This window comes from Amblyomma mixtum, chromosome 10 (assembly GCF_055824585.1).
Source record: "Amblyomma mixtum isolate Tamu chromosome 10, ASM5582458v1, whole genome shotgun sequence".
In the NCBI taxonomy this organism is placed as follows: domain Eukaryota; kingdom Metazoa; phylum Arthropoda; class Arachnida; order Ixodida; family Ixodidae; genus Amblyomma; species Amblyomma mixtum.
The window spans coordinates 185105250-185120066 of NC_143021.1; the positions used below are offsets into that span (position 1 = coordinate 185105250).

A 14817-nucleotide genomic window follows, 5' to 3' on the forward strand; every position below is an offset into this window, starting at 1 on the left:
CTAAACTAATTTGGCATGTTAAACTCACTCCTTATCTAATATTCCATGTCCACAAGAAGATTGTGAATACGAGTAAATTTCACACAAGTGTGAATGCATGTAACAGAATCTTTTAGCCGAGTGTATGTACATAATGTATGTAATAGCCTAGCCGTTATCTACAGCTGATAGCGTCGACGATTCCTACCGCAGGGCGCCACAGCCGTGCTGATTCCTCGTTATAAAAGCCGCCGACTTGGAACTCAGCGACCCTTTGGCAGCAGCGGTAGAGAACCTGGCACACTAGCTTACACTCTCCAGTCTATGCAGGTTAGTCCACTCCTTGTGAAATTCGCTCTCTTGTGCACTTCATGTCTACTCTACCGTTGCTGCCACTCGAATCCACTTCCCTGTGATTCCGTGTACTGTTCCCATGTCAACTGTAGGTACTACCTGTTCTTTCTCAGAGAACGAAAGAGTGCATGCCGCGCCAATAGTAGCGCAGGCGGATTCGCATCCAACAATATCGTGACTAGGCAGAAAATGAGCCCGGCAAAAGTTTTCTTGTTGCAGTAAACAAAAGCAGCCCTTACTCCGGCATGCACCTTTTGATCACGAATGCAACTGCTCCGATTTTTTCACCAGATGGTTCCCGCAAAGCAACCTAGTTTTCTAACAATGGCATGCAGCCAGAATTCTCTATAGCTTATCTGAGAGAGGTGGATAATTCTCCAAGAAATGGTCATATCAAGCTTGGTCCGCAACTTGCCCAAAACCTACCTGTGAATCTGAAGAACTCCGAATCTTTCTCCTTAGTCCCATTGCACGCAGTCTGCTAGGCAGCCAGCGCTGAATCGGTAAGTAAACCGAGCTGTAGAAGAAAATATGTACTAAATCCGGAGCAGCTACGTCAGCGCAGCTCTGAGTGGAGCCAAGTAAATACTACGCTGGCTGATGGTCGCCGCGGACGGTGAGGCTTCGTGTCGAACTGATAGTGTCTGGTCGTTTCTCCGTAGCCAAAAAACAGACCGGTTAGTTTGCCGGCGACTCCCACTAAGCGTTGTCTCCGACCATGAAGCCGTCGCTTCCAGGGGTACGCAACGCTCAGAGGCGCCCATGCGCGAAAGCTTTCCCTACCCCTAGTCTCAACGCTTTAGTCTTCGTCACCTACTTTTTCATTGTTTCCAATGGGTTTTCAATGGAAGAGGCGGCGACGCTCTCCATAGATGTGCTTTCCAACATGCCCCATTACGGATTTGTGCATGAGCAGATTGGCTAAACCAAATACGAATAAATACGAATATTAGATTCGCAGCTCACCTTTACTACTAGTCTTTTCGGTTTTTAGGTCTTCAAAAGTTCGACAGTAGTCAACACGGCGCTGAAAATAATTCTGACCCTGCACACACGCCGAATCGGAGCCATGCGGCTCAGGACCGCTTGCAGCCGCGCCTACAAACATGCCTACACACCTTTGTGTGCAATGTTCGGCTGTTGCTAGGCGAAGCACTTACTTCATCAACCCGGCGGTCATGTTGTACTGCCGTAGCAGACTTTGCCCTGCCCGCCTGTACGTCGTGAACCTCTGTTCTGGCTTTCCTAAATGCACTGCACCATTTTCGCATCGAACCGCCGCAGTAGTCAGGAATAAAAACGGGCAAATGAGAAACCCAACCGGCGGACGCCTGCGAAATGCCAAAACGGTCCTTTCACTCCGCAGTTCTCACCAGCTATTACCATTTAGATTTCGTTGAAAAATGGGCGAAGCTGGTAAGCAGAAGATTTTGTTTCACCAGGGTCATATCGGGCAAATGCGCGCGTCTCTCACAAATACAAATTATTAGGCACTAGAATGCCTAAATAGTTCTGTCTCTGACTCTGAAACTAAAGACCTAATCAGTATAAACTTGATTTCAGGCAGTTTAAGTCAAGTTCTGACTCCGTATAAGTGCAATCGAAAAACTCCTTGTTTCTACCCGAGAAATATGAGACATACTGTCGTAAACTGCATTATATTTTAGGATGTGCTGCATGAGGGCTACTCAATTACCAAAACTTGACATGTAGAAAGACATACTTGATATCGAAGCACAGTTCAAAGGAGTTCACTGTTAGAAGTGTACTTTACACATACGTGGAACGTGCAGTGAAATCCGCGCAAATTTATAGCTGCTACCAAAGCAACACGGAGATATCTCCCCTTTCATGACGCACCTCCTAATAGAGGTTATAGTGTGTTAAATAACTGTTCTTGAAAACACGAAAGCGGCAGCTGACATTAAAAGCAAGGCTTATGTAATATGAAGACAAGTAAAGATTATAGAGTTTTATACTTACTCTGCTTGTCTACACGCCAATGGATTATACTATGTGGTTTTATCGCGAAAGAACTACTTAACGCACTCCGAAATAAAAAATCTTGTGCGAAGCCTCGGAGTAACTCGGATTAGCTCAGGTTAGTTCGAAGACTCGTCGCGCAAGCTTCAGCCAATGGGAGGGTCACTTTGAGGGTAGCCTTGGCCAAATCTGACATAGCAGCAGCCCATGCAGAAATAAAATTAATATTGCCGCGACTGCGTTTCGAACCTGCGGCGGCGCGAACGGATAAGTTTCGCTGGAGCATTACGCTATAGCCGCAGTTTTTTTCTTCATTGCATGGAAGTGAACCCACCCTGACAGGCTTCAAGTCCGACTCAACAAGTTTGCATCACTTAAACCGTCATACACCACATAATAGTACACTTTGATACTATAACCAAAGTGTAGTATTACGCTATCGCCGCAATCGATCACACATCGTGTTAAACTGGAACACATTGTTGTTGTTGTTGTTGCCTTGGTGGCATGGCACATACCCACGACGGGGGATTGGCCAGGGTTCTAGCGCTGTTCACTGCACATCATCGTCTTCATCTAATTCCATCTGGGGCGCGAAAATATTACATCAGCTTAACCTCGATGACAGTTTAACTTGAGTCTAATACATCGCCAGACCTGCTGACCTCCAAAGCAAAATGATGAGCCAGTCAGGTTTAACACATGTTTTAGCCCGTCTACTCGGTTTAACTAGGTTAAAACCATAAATCTTTCTTCTTTATAATCTACAGCTGCCGAGTGCTTATATACTGAGAGATATCTTTGTCTGTACGGTTACCTTCGTTTGCCCGTTTGATCATCAGGCAGACAAACGGCAAACAAAACAGATGTAGCTTGATCTTTATTCTGTATTATGCATGATACTTACACATCGCGTTTTGCGTGTGTGTTAAAATAAGGAAGGGCAATCCTTTCTCATGTGCAACCTTGCTTTGGTATACGCTTGGGTGTAGAAATATCAGTCCGGTTGTGGGAATGCGTAATCATTCCTCAGCACATAATACAGACTGTTTCTCCTGACGAGTAGCAGTGCCTCCCCTCTTGTGTGGTCTCCACAGAAATGGGCTTCAAACGCTGGACAAGTGGGTTATAACTGGGAATTCGGGAACTGCTTCTGCGTATGCCACCTGTGCATGTGACCAAATGCGTTCTCTATCGGGTTGATCACACTGCTGCTATGGCATATGAGAAGGCATAAAGCACGTTGTTGTAGATCAAAAGGGGGGGCTATCCGGTTCTTATACGCACTTGACTGGTATTGCACAACACTGGGAGTCACCTGCATGCACACGATACCTATTCATCTGAAATACAACTACACATTTCTATGGGCTGCCGCAATGAACGAAAACTTGTTACTGGCGCCGTCATGTGACGCCAGTGCATGTCGCTCCATGACAGTCTATGATGTCGCCTTGTTTGGTCGCTCTCAGTGGATTAAAATTCTCCTTGCGGCCGCAAAATGGCTTGAACCTCGATTCAGCCATGCGGCTCTTATGGTTATTTTGTAGCCACTATAAAGAGAGGAAACTTCGGTCGGACGCCACTTCTGGTTTACATTCGCCTAGTATTCAGGTGCCGTACTGGTCGATCCTCAAACGGTTAACACCGCACAGCGCACTAAAGGCGCCCATCTGCTATCAGGGCAGGTGGTCGAAAACAATCGGTATTCCTTTACTACGGCTCCCCTCATGGCCGATGTCCCTTTCAGACGTTAACCGCATATACCATACTCTACCATATTAATACCATACCATCAAAATACTCCAAAATCGCCCAAAGCATGCTTAACACGTAATGCAGCTCGCTGCAGTTTCCTTGCTCTATTAGCTCTCATTGGCGTCATGCTGAGTCCTTAGCTCGAAGCAGTGAAAACTGGGGGTGATAAACAATTTTCTTCTATAAAGAGCTTTGCGACCCCCGAACTGGGAGAGGCTCTTAGTACAGGGCATTCTGCCGAACCTGGAAGGAGGCAGTTCATTTAATGAATAGCTGCAAGAAGTTCCTTGGGAAGAGAAGCCTGGGTCTAGCAAGTTCCACCTGTGGCCGTAGCTGACATCACAGGGCAGTAGCGCATCGCTTAACCGCTTCACCACTACGCCAGGAGTGGTATGAGGACCCCCAGCAATCTAATAATTCAAAGTAGAGAATGACCAATTTTGCATATGTGGCCATTTGCTACAGGAGAATCAGAAGGTACAGAAAATATGCCGCATACAAACAATCCACTGAGCGGCGCTTTCTTTTTCTAGTTTTTACTGGGTAGTGATCGTATAACATTGAGCTTCTAAACATTATTTCTTGGGATTATTTTTGCCACCAGCCGCTCTGGCGGCTAAAGTGGTAGGTGCAGCAGGCGAAGTGACGGCTTGCACTGGTCGGCCTGGGTGATGCGTGGCATTAGCGAACGCAATTAAGACCTGCTCGAGCCCATAGTCTCCCACGACGGCGTTGCTGAGCGCAAAATCCTTCTCAAGCTGAACCACCTTCCAAACCAGGGCGCTGCAAGGGACGCGCTGAGCAAACTCGAATGTTCAGACGCCCTGAAGAAGTGAAGGAGATGGAAAAAAAATCTCTGCCTCTCCCGTAACCGAGAGTAGAGTAAGCATGAAATGTTTACGGGCCTAATGTCATCTCGGTGGACACCCGAAACGCACCGTACAGGAAGGGAGGAACGCCACCACCCGTTCAGCGCGATGCCTTGACATTTGAACGCAAGGTTTTTTGAGGAAAGGAAATGGCGCAGTAATTCTCTGCCATCTCGGTGGACACCCGAACCGCACCGTAATGGAAGGGAGGAACGCTACCACCCGTTCGGCGCGATGCCTTGCCCTTTGAACGCAGCGCTTCTCCCCCGGGCCCCTGTGCGCCTGCGCGGATTTGCTTCGATGCGCGAAGCCCCTAAGAGATCACGTATGACAACGAAGTGTATCGTGGCATTTATGTGCTTTTTGCACGCGTTATTAGAAATCGGAAATTATAATTCCGTGCATTATAAAACGCACAGCGACTGATATCTTGATAAACATTGAGAAGGCACTGGCAGCAGTTATTTTTTGTGACTCCTTTGGAGACCAACCGGCGCTTGCATGCCGGTCGCGTAGGAGGGCTTACAGAGTCTCGTTAAATCTCGCTAAGTCTCGTACGGTGCCCGGATGTTCTCGTTTCAGAGCCCGGATGACTGGATTTCAGTGCCCGGATGACTGGAATTCAGTGCCCGGATGAGTAGATTTCAATGCCCGGATGAGTGGATTTCAATGCCCGGATGAGTGGATTTCAGTGCCCGGATGATGGCTCTCGGTCTCGGCGTGACGTCACCACACTGCCGACAACGGGGGCTAAAAGCATTTCATGCTTAAAAACAAAAAAAAAGGTGATGACGACGCTGACTTCTGGCTTGCCGCCTTTCTGTCGAGAGAAACGATTAACTTGCGCGGGACTATTTGTGAGATCGTTAAGATGCTTGCTCCTCATGAATATTGAACCAAAGAGTGGTACATTCTGCTCATGCTTCAAAATGGAAAATTGTGTTAAGTGTTTTTGTAACATGTTTCATTGTCGAAGCTCTCGGCACTCAAGAAACACTCTCCGTTGAGGAGAGCTCTAAGGTACATGTAGAAAGTGCCTTGCAGCTCTTAAACTGTTTTCAGTCATTTATCCATTGAACGCACGATCGGTGAAAGGCTCGAGCCTATTCTCCTAGCCGATCAGTCTCGTTTCCTTTAGATTTGTTATCAGCAAGTGGAATCAGTTCATGAATGAGCGTAAGAAGCAAAGGTCGCGTCACAATAAGTCCTTTACATTCGTCCTAAAGAAAGGCTATTATATTATGAAGACTCCAACTAGTATGACTTCTGCAGTCTAGCTGGCTTCACACAAGCATACAAAGGATTTTTCCGAGATTGGAAGGCTTAGTTCTACCGCACTAATAACTTAGAGCGTCCTCAGCCATAGTGTTAAAGAAAATGCAATTGCATTTGGAACATGGTCCAACTACAATATCCCAAAGAAGCCTTCAAATGTACTGAGCAAACCCACCCTAGAAAATGTTTTAAGATTCAATATCTGCATTAATCTGTGGATTACTGGAAGAATAATGCGGATTAGTGGGTCATTAGGGTGGATTAAGGTTGCAGAGTGAGTATGGTTAGTATAGTGCGATTTGATAATGGTATGGAATGTACTCGAGCGTACTGGACCTCACATTTTCAAATTTTGCGAACTTCTCCAAGCAAATTCGTGACGGAGAAACTCCGTGGCTTTTGCAAGGCAATAACTTCTAAGCTATCACATTAAAAACCTATAAGGGCATATTTCTACACTCGACTAAAAAATCTGACGGCATGATTACTATTATTATGTTCTCTAACGCGGCTATTCTGCGTTTTTTGTAAAGACGCGGGTTCGGTCCCGGCCGTGGTGGTCACATTTCAATGCAGGCGAAACTGTACTCTGCGATGGCAGTGGACGCTAAATAACCACAGGCGGTCGAAATTATCCGTAGCCTCCCACTGCGGCGTTCCTCGTAGCCTGAGTCGCTTTGTGACGTTTGTTGTGGTGCGTGGTTCATCATACGCGCGCGTTCATTAGTGCGCGTTCATGCGAAGGAGCGGGCAAGTTGCGCGCGCGTCCATGAGCGCGCGTTCATGCGAAGGAGCAGGCAAGTTTCCAGGGGCGAAGCGGCGTGTATTCCCGCATGTTCGTCGGTGCGTGGCTGGCCGAGATAAGCCCGCGCGTAGGTTGCGGCGCACGCCTTTTATTCGTTTCGGCGCGCCTGCGCATTAGCGACGGCGGCGATAGCCGGACATCACAACGATAAACCTCATGAACCATGAACAATCTGAGTGATTTCTGGGTTTTGTAGAAGGTTTATTGCAGTTAATTTATTGTTTATTTATGTACTGGAACGGCTTTCAAAGCTGAATTATATCAATGTTCATCTTCGGCAGCCTGCACAGCTCTTCTTGGAGGCGGTGGAGGCACTTCAGCAAGCATCTGCGATTACGTATACCGAGTATCGTAATCATCTAGTGACTATAAAATAGCTGCGCTGTAATCCGGCATTACCGAATGTCGTAACCGTGACATCATTAAACCCTTCCTCAATCCGTTCCTTCACGGCACACTCTACGTGCTCGTTCACTTTGTTATTACCTTTATCATCGCGAAGACAATAAAGCCAGCTCGTGCAGGGGTTGTCACATGATCTGCTACAGTCGAGACGCTGAATCGGCAAACAAGCCATTAAAACAGGGGCTCTTGAGAAAGCGATCTGAACAAAAACACTCTAACTTCGTGGCCTGCTTCAGAGCAATAAATAAAGTACAGCCACTTACCCGCTGGGGGCGGCGTGGGATCAACGCTTGCTGGGTCGCAAAATTGTTGACAAAAAGGTAACGCCGCACACTACACTTCGACGGCTGTGTTTTTATTACGGAAAGGTTACCATGAAGGCTTTATGGTGAAGAAAGTGCGGGCGCTTACTTGAGGATCAACGCTCCACTAGCTTGCGGGCAACGTCCCAACGAGGATTCTGTTCCACTGCAAGAACGTTCTTTGATAATAAAGAGTGGTTTTTAAGGAAATGAAAGGGACGGTAGCTGTCGCACTTCTTGGTAGAAACCTCAGCGCCACCGTGAGAGAAGGGAAGAAACTACGAGTGAAAGACGAGAGAGACTTCTACTGCTTGGGGATATTTAATGTGCACTGACATCACGCCGCAGACGGGCGCCTTTTGTGTACGGAATGAATGCAGGGCTTGTTGACAGTATGTGGTATGCTATGGTATGGTATGGTACGGTACGCTACGGTACGTTGCGGTATAGTACGGTATGGGATGGTATGGTATAGTATGGTATGATGCAGTATGGCGTGGTATCGTACGGTACGGTATGGTGTTGTTTGGTATGGCGTGATATGGTGTGGTGTGGTATTTTAAACCATCGTTGTAGCGCAACACATGGCAAGGACACAGGACGAGTCCACACACACAGCGCCAACTTCCAAAAACTTTACCGCATAAAGTTGTTGGAAGTTAGCGCGTGTATGTGTGTGTCCACTCGTTTTGTGTCCTTGTCATGTGTTGTTCTGCAACGATGGTTCTAGGCCAGAAGCAACAAGCCCAAGTTTCTTCCTTACTGGTACGGTGTGGTTTGGTGTGGCGTGATATGGTATGGTTCATGGAGCCGCTAAAGGGTCTCATAACAGGGCCAAATTTTTGGAACTATCGATAATACAGTGCAGAGGTTTTTTTACCGCTCGCGACAATCTCTTTCTCGGCAACTTGGTTGGTCTGTCTGGTATGTACCGGTGAAGATCGGAAAATCAAACCTCCTCCAAATCTACACCTGATCAAAACTTCTGAATTCGAGGAGCGCTGCACTATGAACATTACTGAAAGTTAATGATGTTTCATCTCAGACTTGTGGCAGCTGATAATTAATTGCCATTTGAGGAGTGTTGGTTACGTTACGTTCACCAGGCACTCCGCCCTCTGCCAACAAAAATATGCATTAATACATGTAACCGCTCAAGGTCTGATTGTAAAAATGTCAAACATTTTATTCGTCGGAAAGAGCTTGGTGCTAAGAGGTCGCGTGAAGTGGTCGAGAGTACATAGCCCTAGACGACTTTGTCAGCCGACTCCACCGCCAGAACTTGCGTTCTGGGGTCAGAGCTAGCCAGCGCGGTCTCCCACCGCTCGATCGAGAGCTGGAGTTGTAACTAGATCACCCGGAGGTGGCTCTATTTCGCAATCCCATAGGATATGATCGTAGTTGGCTCGTTAGCCGCTGTGTTTACATTTTGGGTGGTATTGATGTGGATAAATGCGCGCAAGGAGTGATGGGGTGCGTATCGATCTCGTCTGTGGACGACGCCACGTAACTTCTTTTTCTTTAGCCAGGCCTTTGTTCGGAGGGGGGAAATTTGGCTGCCTGGTTCCCCGGATTCCCCGAATGGGCTGAAACACGTATCAGTTCAGAATGGCCACAAGTAGTAACAACCGAAAAGCAGGCGCAAAATTAACGCAATTGGAAGCGTCTATGAAAGAACAAAAATGAAAATTGAAGACAAACCGGTACGTCTCCAACAGCTCCTTCAAGAAGAAGAGGGCATTATTGCCTCAAATTGTACTCAGAAATCGCTAATAGACATTTTTGCTCAGGGTGGTTTCTGTTTACAGGAAGAGATCAAAACTATCATATAGTTTTGTTCACTAGCGAATCCTTATTCCGTATTCCCCCTGGAAACAGCTCAACTGTACACTTAGAGGCTGACCGCCTTTTTTTCCCTGTACAGCCTGTCCCTCTTCTTGCTTCTGTAATATGTTCGAAAAAAATGGTCTTGACGACACGACGGTTGCATAGATGGTTCTCAGGGCGACGGCCTTTGCATTGGTATCGCCATCCGGTCACGGCATAAAACGCGACGCAGTGACGATGCCGCCTACCATTGGCTGCTGCACCTCGAGGTAAGTGGGCCCAATGACAGCTGGGAAAGCGAGCCACGTAACCGCAGTTCAAAATATCTAAAGGCCCCAGGGCAACAAACGCTCGACAAGTGCTGCTCGATTCTATACCAATACCTGCCCGATTTGGTGGCGGCGCCGAGACGCGCCATTTCTGGGCCTGCTGGGCAACTCCGCGAGTGATTCCGAAACGGTGGTCTGATGTAGAGCTTTTAACGCCTCAGCGTTCTACATCCGCTTTGTATACGCCGTAGAGGACGGCTTAAGCAACACTGAAATAGCATCATACGCGAAAGACTTTGGCGCTCCACCTTCCTCAAAATACGGTATCTGGCGCCAGGATCTGGTAGCCTATAACTTCGGTATGAGCATACAACACCAGAGACAGGAAGCGAGCACAGTGAGTTTGGTGACAAGAGAGAGTTCAGGAAAGAACCCTCCCATTCCGTACCCGGTCGTCCTTATATTGAGGAGTGGTTTCGCGCCGTGACACGTGAGCCTTGCTTAGTGAAGGTTTTCTTGTGTAGCCGGGTGCAACTCAATTTTGGTCCGTAACCTTTATACACTGTATTTAGAAACATTTCTGTCCACTGGGTATATATTAGCATATTTCTTCTTTCGCGATATTCGCATTTCTTTCTACGTTTTGATGTTATCGTTGCCACGTTTTTCATTTTACATTGTTTCTTACGTAAAAATTCATTCTGTCTTTTAATGTTTACCATTGAGAAAAGCATTGGTTTTAGATGATGTGCTTATAGTTTCCAGCATTTTCGAATCAAAATATTTAAAGAAAAATATAGCGTTTTTAACTCCTACAGTAAATAGCTGCGTTTTATCAGGCAGCAAACATCTTAATGTAGGCGGAAGTATTAGGCAAAGCATTTAAACTTTCAGGTGCTTATGCAATAAAACAAGTATTGTTCTGCATATATCATAATTTCTGGAATATATTTTTTCGCATAAATTTAGCTTAAATTTTACCAATTTTGCTACAGTTCCCATTACTGAATAATATTCCAATTTGAACTGCCAGCTATCAAATAGTAGAGTTATTTAGCTTCATGTCGATGCACTGTATGCTGATGTAGCTAAGGTAAGGTTTTAAGTCAAAAATTATAAAGATAACGCAAAAAGCTAATATTTTGGAATACCGCGCCAGAAATATTATACATTCCAGTTTCTTATTTTCTTCGCTCAATTAGGCAATGGAATCGATTTTCAGAGCAGCCAGATTTCTGTATCAATGAAGACCTGTTTTTTCATTAACATCGCAGCCCCTCCATTTCATAGCCCTTGGGCTGAGTTTTATAATAATTAAATAAAGAATAAAAATGAAATATTAGCGAGCGTACGCATAACAAGTGGAACGGTACTGTGACGCTTGAATGCATCGCCGTATACGTCGAAGTCCGCGCGGCTTCCATCAATAGCGGGAACAAGTCGAATATCGCACTGTCTCCCTTTAGTTCTCTCCGAACCGTTACGCACGGAACGGACAAAGCTAACTTCCCTAGTTCAAAATTAAATTAATGAAACTGGTAATGAGGAGAAGAACGGTGCTTTAACGGAATAAGTCAGACCGGACCCCAGACCACTGACGACAGACAGGGTGTATGTAGGGTATCAATATAGGGTCGCGATGGCTCTTAGCGGACACTTCTTTTTTTTTCCTGCACCAGTTTATCGTCTCTAACACGCAAAGCGCACAGTTTATGACGCGTAACGAAATTGTACGCGTACAGAGAGGTCAGCCATTCATTTCCTCAGGGGGTTAATTTGCGTTCACATTTTTCCGCCTCCACCTCTCACAAAAACAACTGCACGTGTATCGTTACAGCAGCTGCGAGTGGTTTAGAGTTCGCGCTACCGACAAGAGGTCGCGTTGAAGACTACCAACTCGAAAAAGGGGGGAGGCAAGTTGCCAGGGTCGCTCCGTGACGGGCGCTGGTCGAAGGCCAGACCGGTAATCAGCGCGGCAGCACCACAGCGACTGCAGCGTCATCAGCGCCAGCCTTAACGCCCAGAGACGCCGCGCCAAAGCTGCGTACAAACGCGAACGCGTCACCACGCCGCCCATTGGCAACGGTTCCCACGGGCCTGCGTAGTCTCATACACGCTCCGCACGCGACCTGAGAGGACAGCAGTCCACTTTGAGCGAACGCAGAGAGGTGTTCGGTTTACTCGAGCCTTGTCTTGAAGACTTCTTTTGTGGGTGAAACCCGAAGGAAGTGCCGCCGCTATGGAGTGTGTCAGGTGGACCTGGGCCCTACTGCTCACTGCATTCTACGTCTCCTGCTTCCTGAAGACGGGTGAGTGTTCTAGTCGTGGCAAGCCAGCGTCTTGCACGATCACACCCAGCAATTCTGGACAAAAGCATTGTTTGAGCGGGAAACCGTTCATGAACACGATTTTTTCACATACTGTAAAATTTCACTATAACAGTCTCTATATCCACAGATCACCCGTTGACAGTGTTGTACTTTTTTTCCTATTCTCGTTTTTTTCTGTCGTCAAAAGCGTTCCCCACTGGTTTTCTATGGAGATCTTAACTGCTCGATGCGATGGATAGAAACGGTTTTAGAATGATTTTGCCACATATCAGAATAGTGGACCACTACCTTCAAAATTTCCATAACAGTGTCTTACAATTTTCAAATTTTCAGACTTTTTACCCGAGACAGCTGGACATAGAGATTCTCTTTCGCGCAGCGAGTACAAGTGCAAGGCACTGCCTTGAGCTGTCGCCCATCAATATTCAGATCAGTGCGCACTTCCATGTCCGACAATCTTGAATAAATATTTTAGAATCTGGAAAACTGCAAGGTACTAGTATAGAAATATTGAAAGTAATAGTCAATTCTTCCGATATATGTTAAATCTTTCTTTTCTAGCGTTTCCATCCCTAGCATCAAGCACTTGAGACTACCATAGAAAACCAATGGGGAAGCTTTTGACGATAACAAATGCGTTACGATGGCAAATACAAAAATGTTTTTTTTCCAAGACTGTTGGGTATCAGAACCGCTTTATGACATGGTCGTAGCCTGGTGTGTCGGTGATATGTGGAATTTACAAACATAAATTCGCGGGCAACTCGGCGCACGCCGCATGGCAAGCGAAATTGACTCCCATATTTTTAACCTGCTGCCGAGGTGAAGACCTATTCCAAACCTGCTACCCTACCCACCACCGACTCCAATTTTTGTTCGCGCCAACTCCCATCCCCACCTGAATGGCATGGCCAAGATGACATATTCTCTACAATGCGCATTGTCCCGTCTGAACTTCATAGTGGTTCGTGTCTATCTGAACAACGGTCTACTGGTTACCTTGGAGAACGTGGTTTTCTGGTCCGCACGTACTACGCCGACGCTGATGGTTAAGACGCGTACACCCTGTTTACTGGCCGTTACATAACTGTAGACGTGAAAAAAAACAACCTCTCCCATCAGCTACAAACTCCACCACATCCCATCTAGGCCAGAAGTCGATCGCGTACAGTCATACGCCAAGGGAATAGAAAACAATGCAGCAAAATATTTCGTATACACAAAGCAAAGCTATGGGAGGGTGAATAAAGCTTCTGTTGGGTTTTCAAGTAGCATCGTTTGACCGGCTTCATTTTAACTAATAGTTCTAGTTTCTGGCGTCGACAGTTATGACATTTTTCCACACAGAATGTCATGAACCCACGGAAGCCACTTCAAAGCTTTATTTCGGGTCAGCTTAAAGGGACACAGAGCAGAAACTAAAGTTCACCTGCATCTATATATCACCGCGTTGCAACGATAAAAACGCTACGTCCTATGAGAACGCAGGTTTTTCGAAGCTAGAACAGAAAATAATAAGAAGGGCAGGTGTCACCATTACCAGCAAATTTCGCAAGCAAATTCCCAAGACAGTTATAAGCGCGCACATTTCAGCGGCTAAGCTCCGCCGCAGTTCACTTCAAAATGACGTCAGGAATTCAATCCCGTCGCGAAAATACTTTGAAATCTAATTTTCGCTGCAAAATATGCATGCTGTGCTGTCGGATAAACATCAACGTAGCCAGAAAAAAACCACAGAATCAAGTTTTACGGAAAAATAAAATTGGGGGAATTTTTCTTGATGATCGGGGTTCCTAAGTGCAAAGTATGCAAGAACTCTTAGGTTAGTCTCCCTCCTGCAGGTTAGCCGAGTGACAACGACAGATATACCATTTCCAGTGACATGAACATAAGGAACATATTTTTTTCATTCTAAAGGACTACAACACGGACTAGACTGACTGTCTGTGCTCGTGAGTTGTTAACATTGTTCGTGTATTAGAACCAATGAAATATCGAATCGAAATGACACTGTGCCACCTATCCGAGTGCATTCGAACTATTTGAATTTTGTAAAGTGTTCAAAACCACGTTGGTTGTGCTGATCAGGAAATGATAGAAGTTGCTACTGAAGTCATGGCACGCATGAAGAGTCCTGAGTTCCTTTAGACAATTGTCGTAGTTCTACACTTGCAATCGATTTGCTACGTTGCCCGCTTGCACTATCCACTGAAAAAAAAAACAACTGTATGTCTTCAGATGTGCTACTTTATCTACTCTACGCTGATCTGAGCACCCATTGGTTATGGTGATCGGTTGCTGACCCGAAAGACGCGAGTTCGATCCCGGCCGCGCTGGTCAAATTTCGATGGAAGTGAAATGCCTATCAAGGCATGGCTTTACGCTAAAGGGATGTCTGTGCTATGTACGCTGAATGATCGCCTGTGTAATACACCACATACCACTGATCATGGTTTTACTCTGTTCCGTTATGCTATGTTCTTGGAACACATATTGCAACGAACGCTCACGATAGAAATCACTCCATACTGTATCAAATTTTTTCCTGTTGATAAAATCTGTACGGTGCCTTGTAATCGCTTTGTTCTAATGGGACTATCCTGTCTTTGTAGCAATCGTGTGAAGCTACGCCATACCGAACCAGCACAATCATCGAAGTCT

The 14817-nt window shown here is 46.1% G+C and overlaps 1 protein-coding gene across 1 annotated transcript in view; it reads left to right on the forward strand.

Annotated features, from left to right (window-relative positions):
• Positions 1–11828: 11828 nt before the first annotated feature.
• The window catches only part of LOC149327934 (uncharacterized), a 47634-nt gene continuing 44645 nt past the window's right edge, over positions 11829–14817 (forward strand). Inside the window, exon 1 of the mRNA XM_089565095.1 lies at positions 11829–12135. Within this exon, the coding sequence (XP_089421221.1) occupies positions 12066–12135 (70 nt within the window). The 5' untranslated portion in view covers positions 11829–12065. The remainder of the gene's footprint in view (positions 12136–14817) is intronic.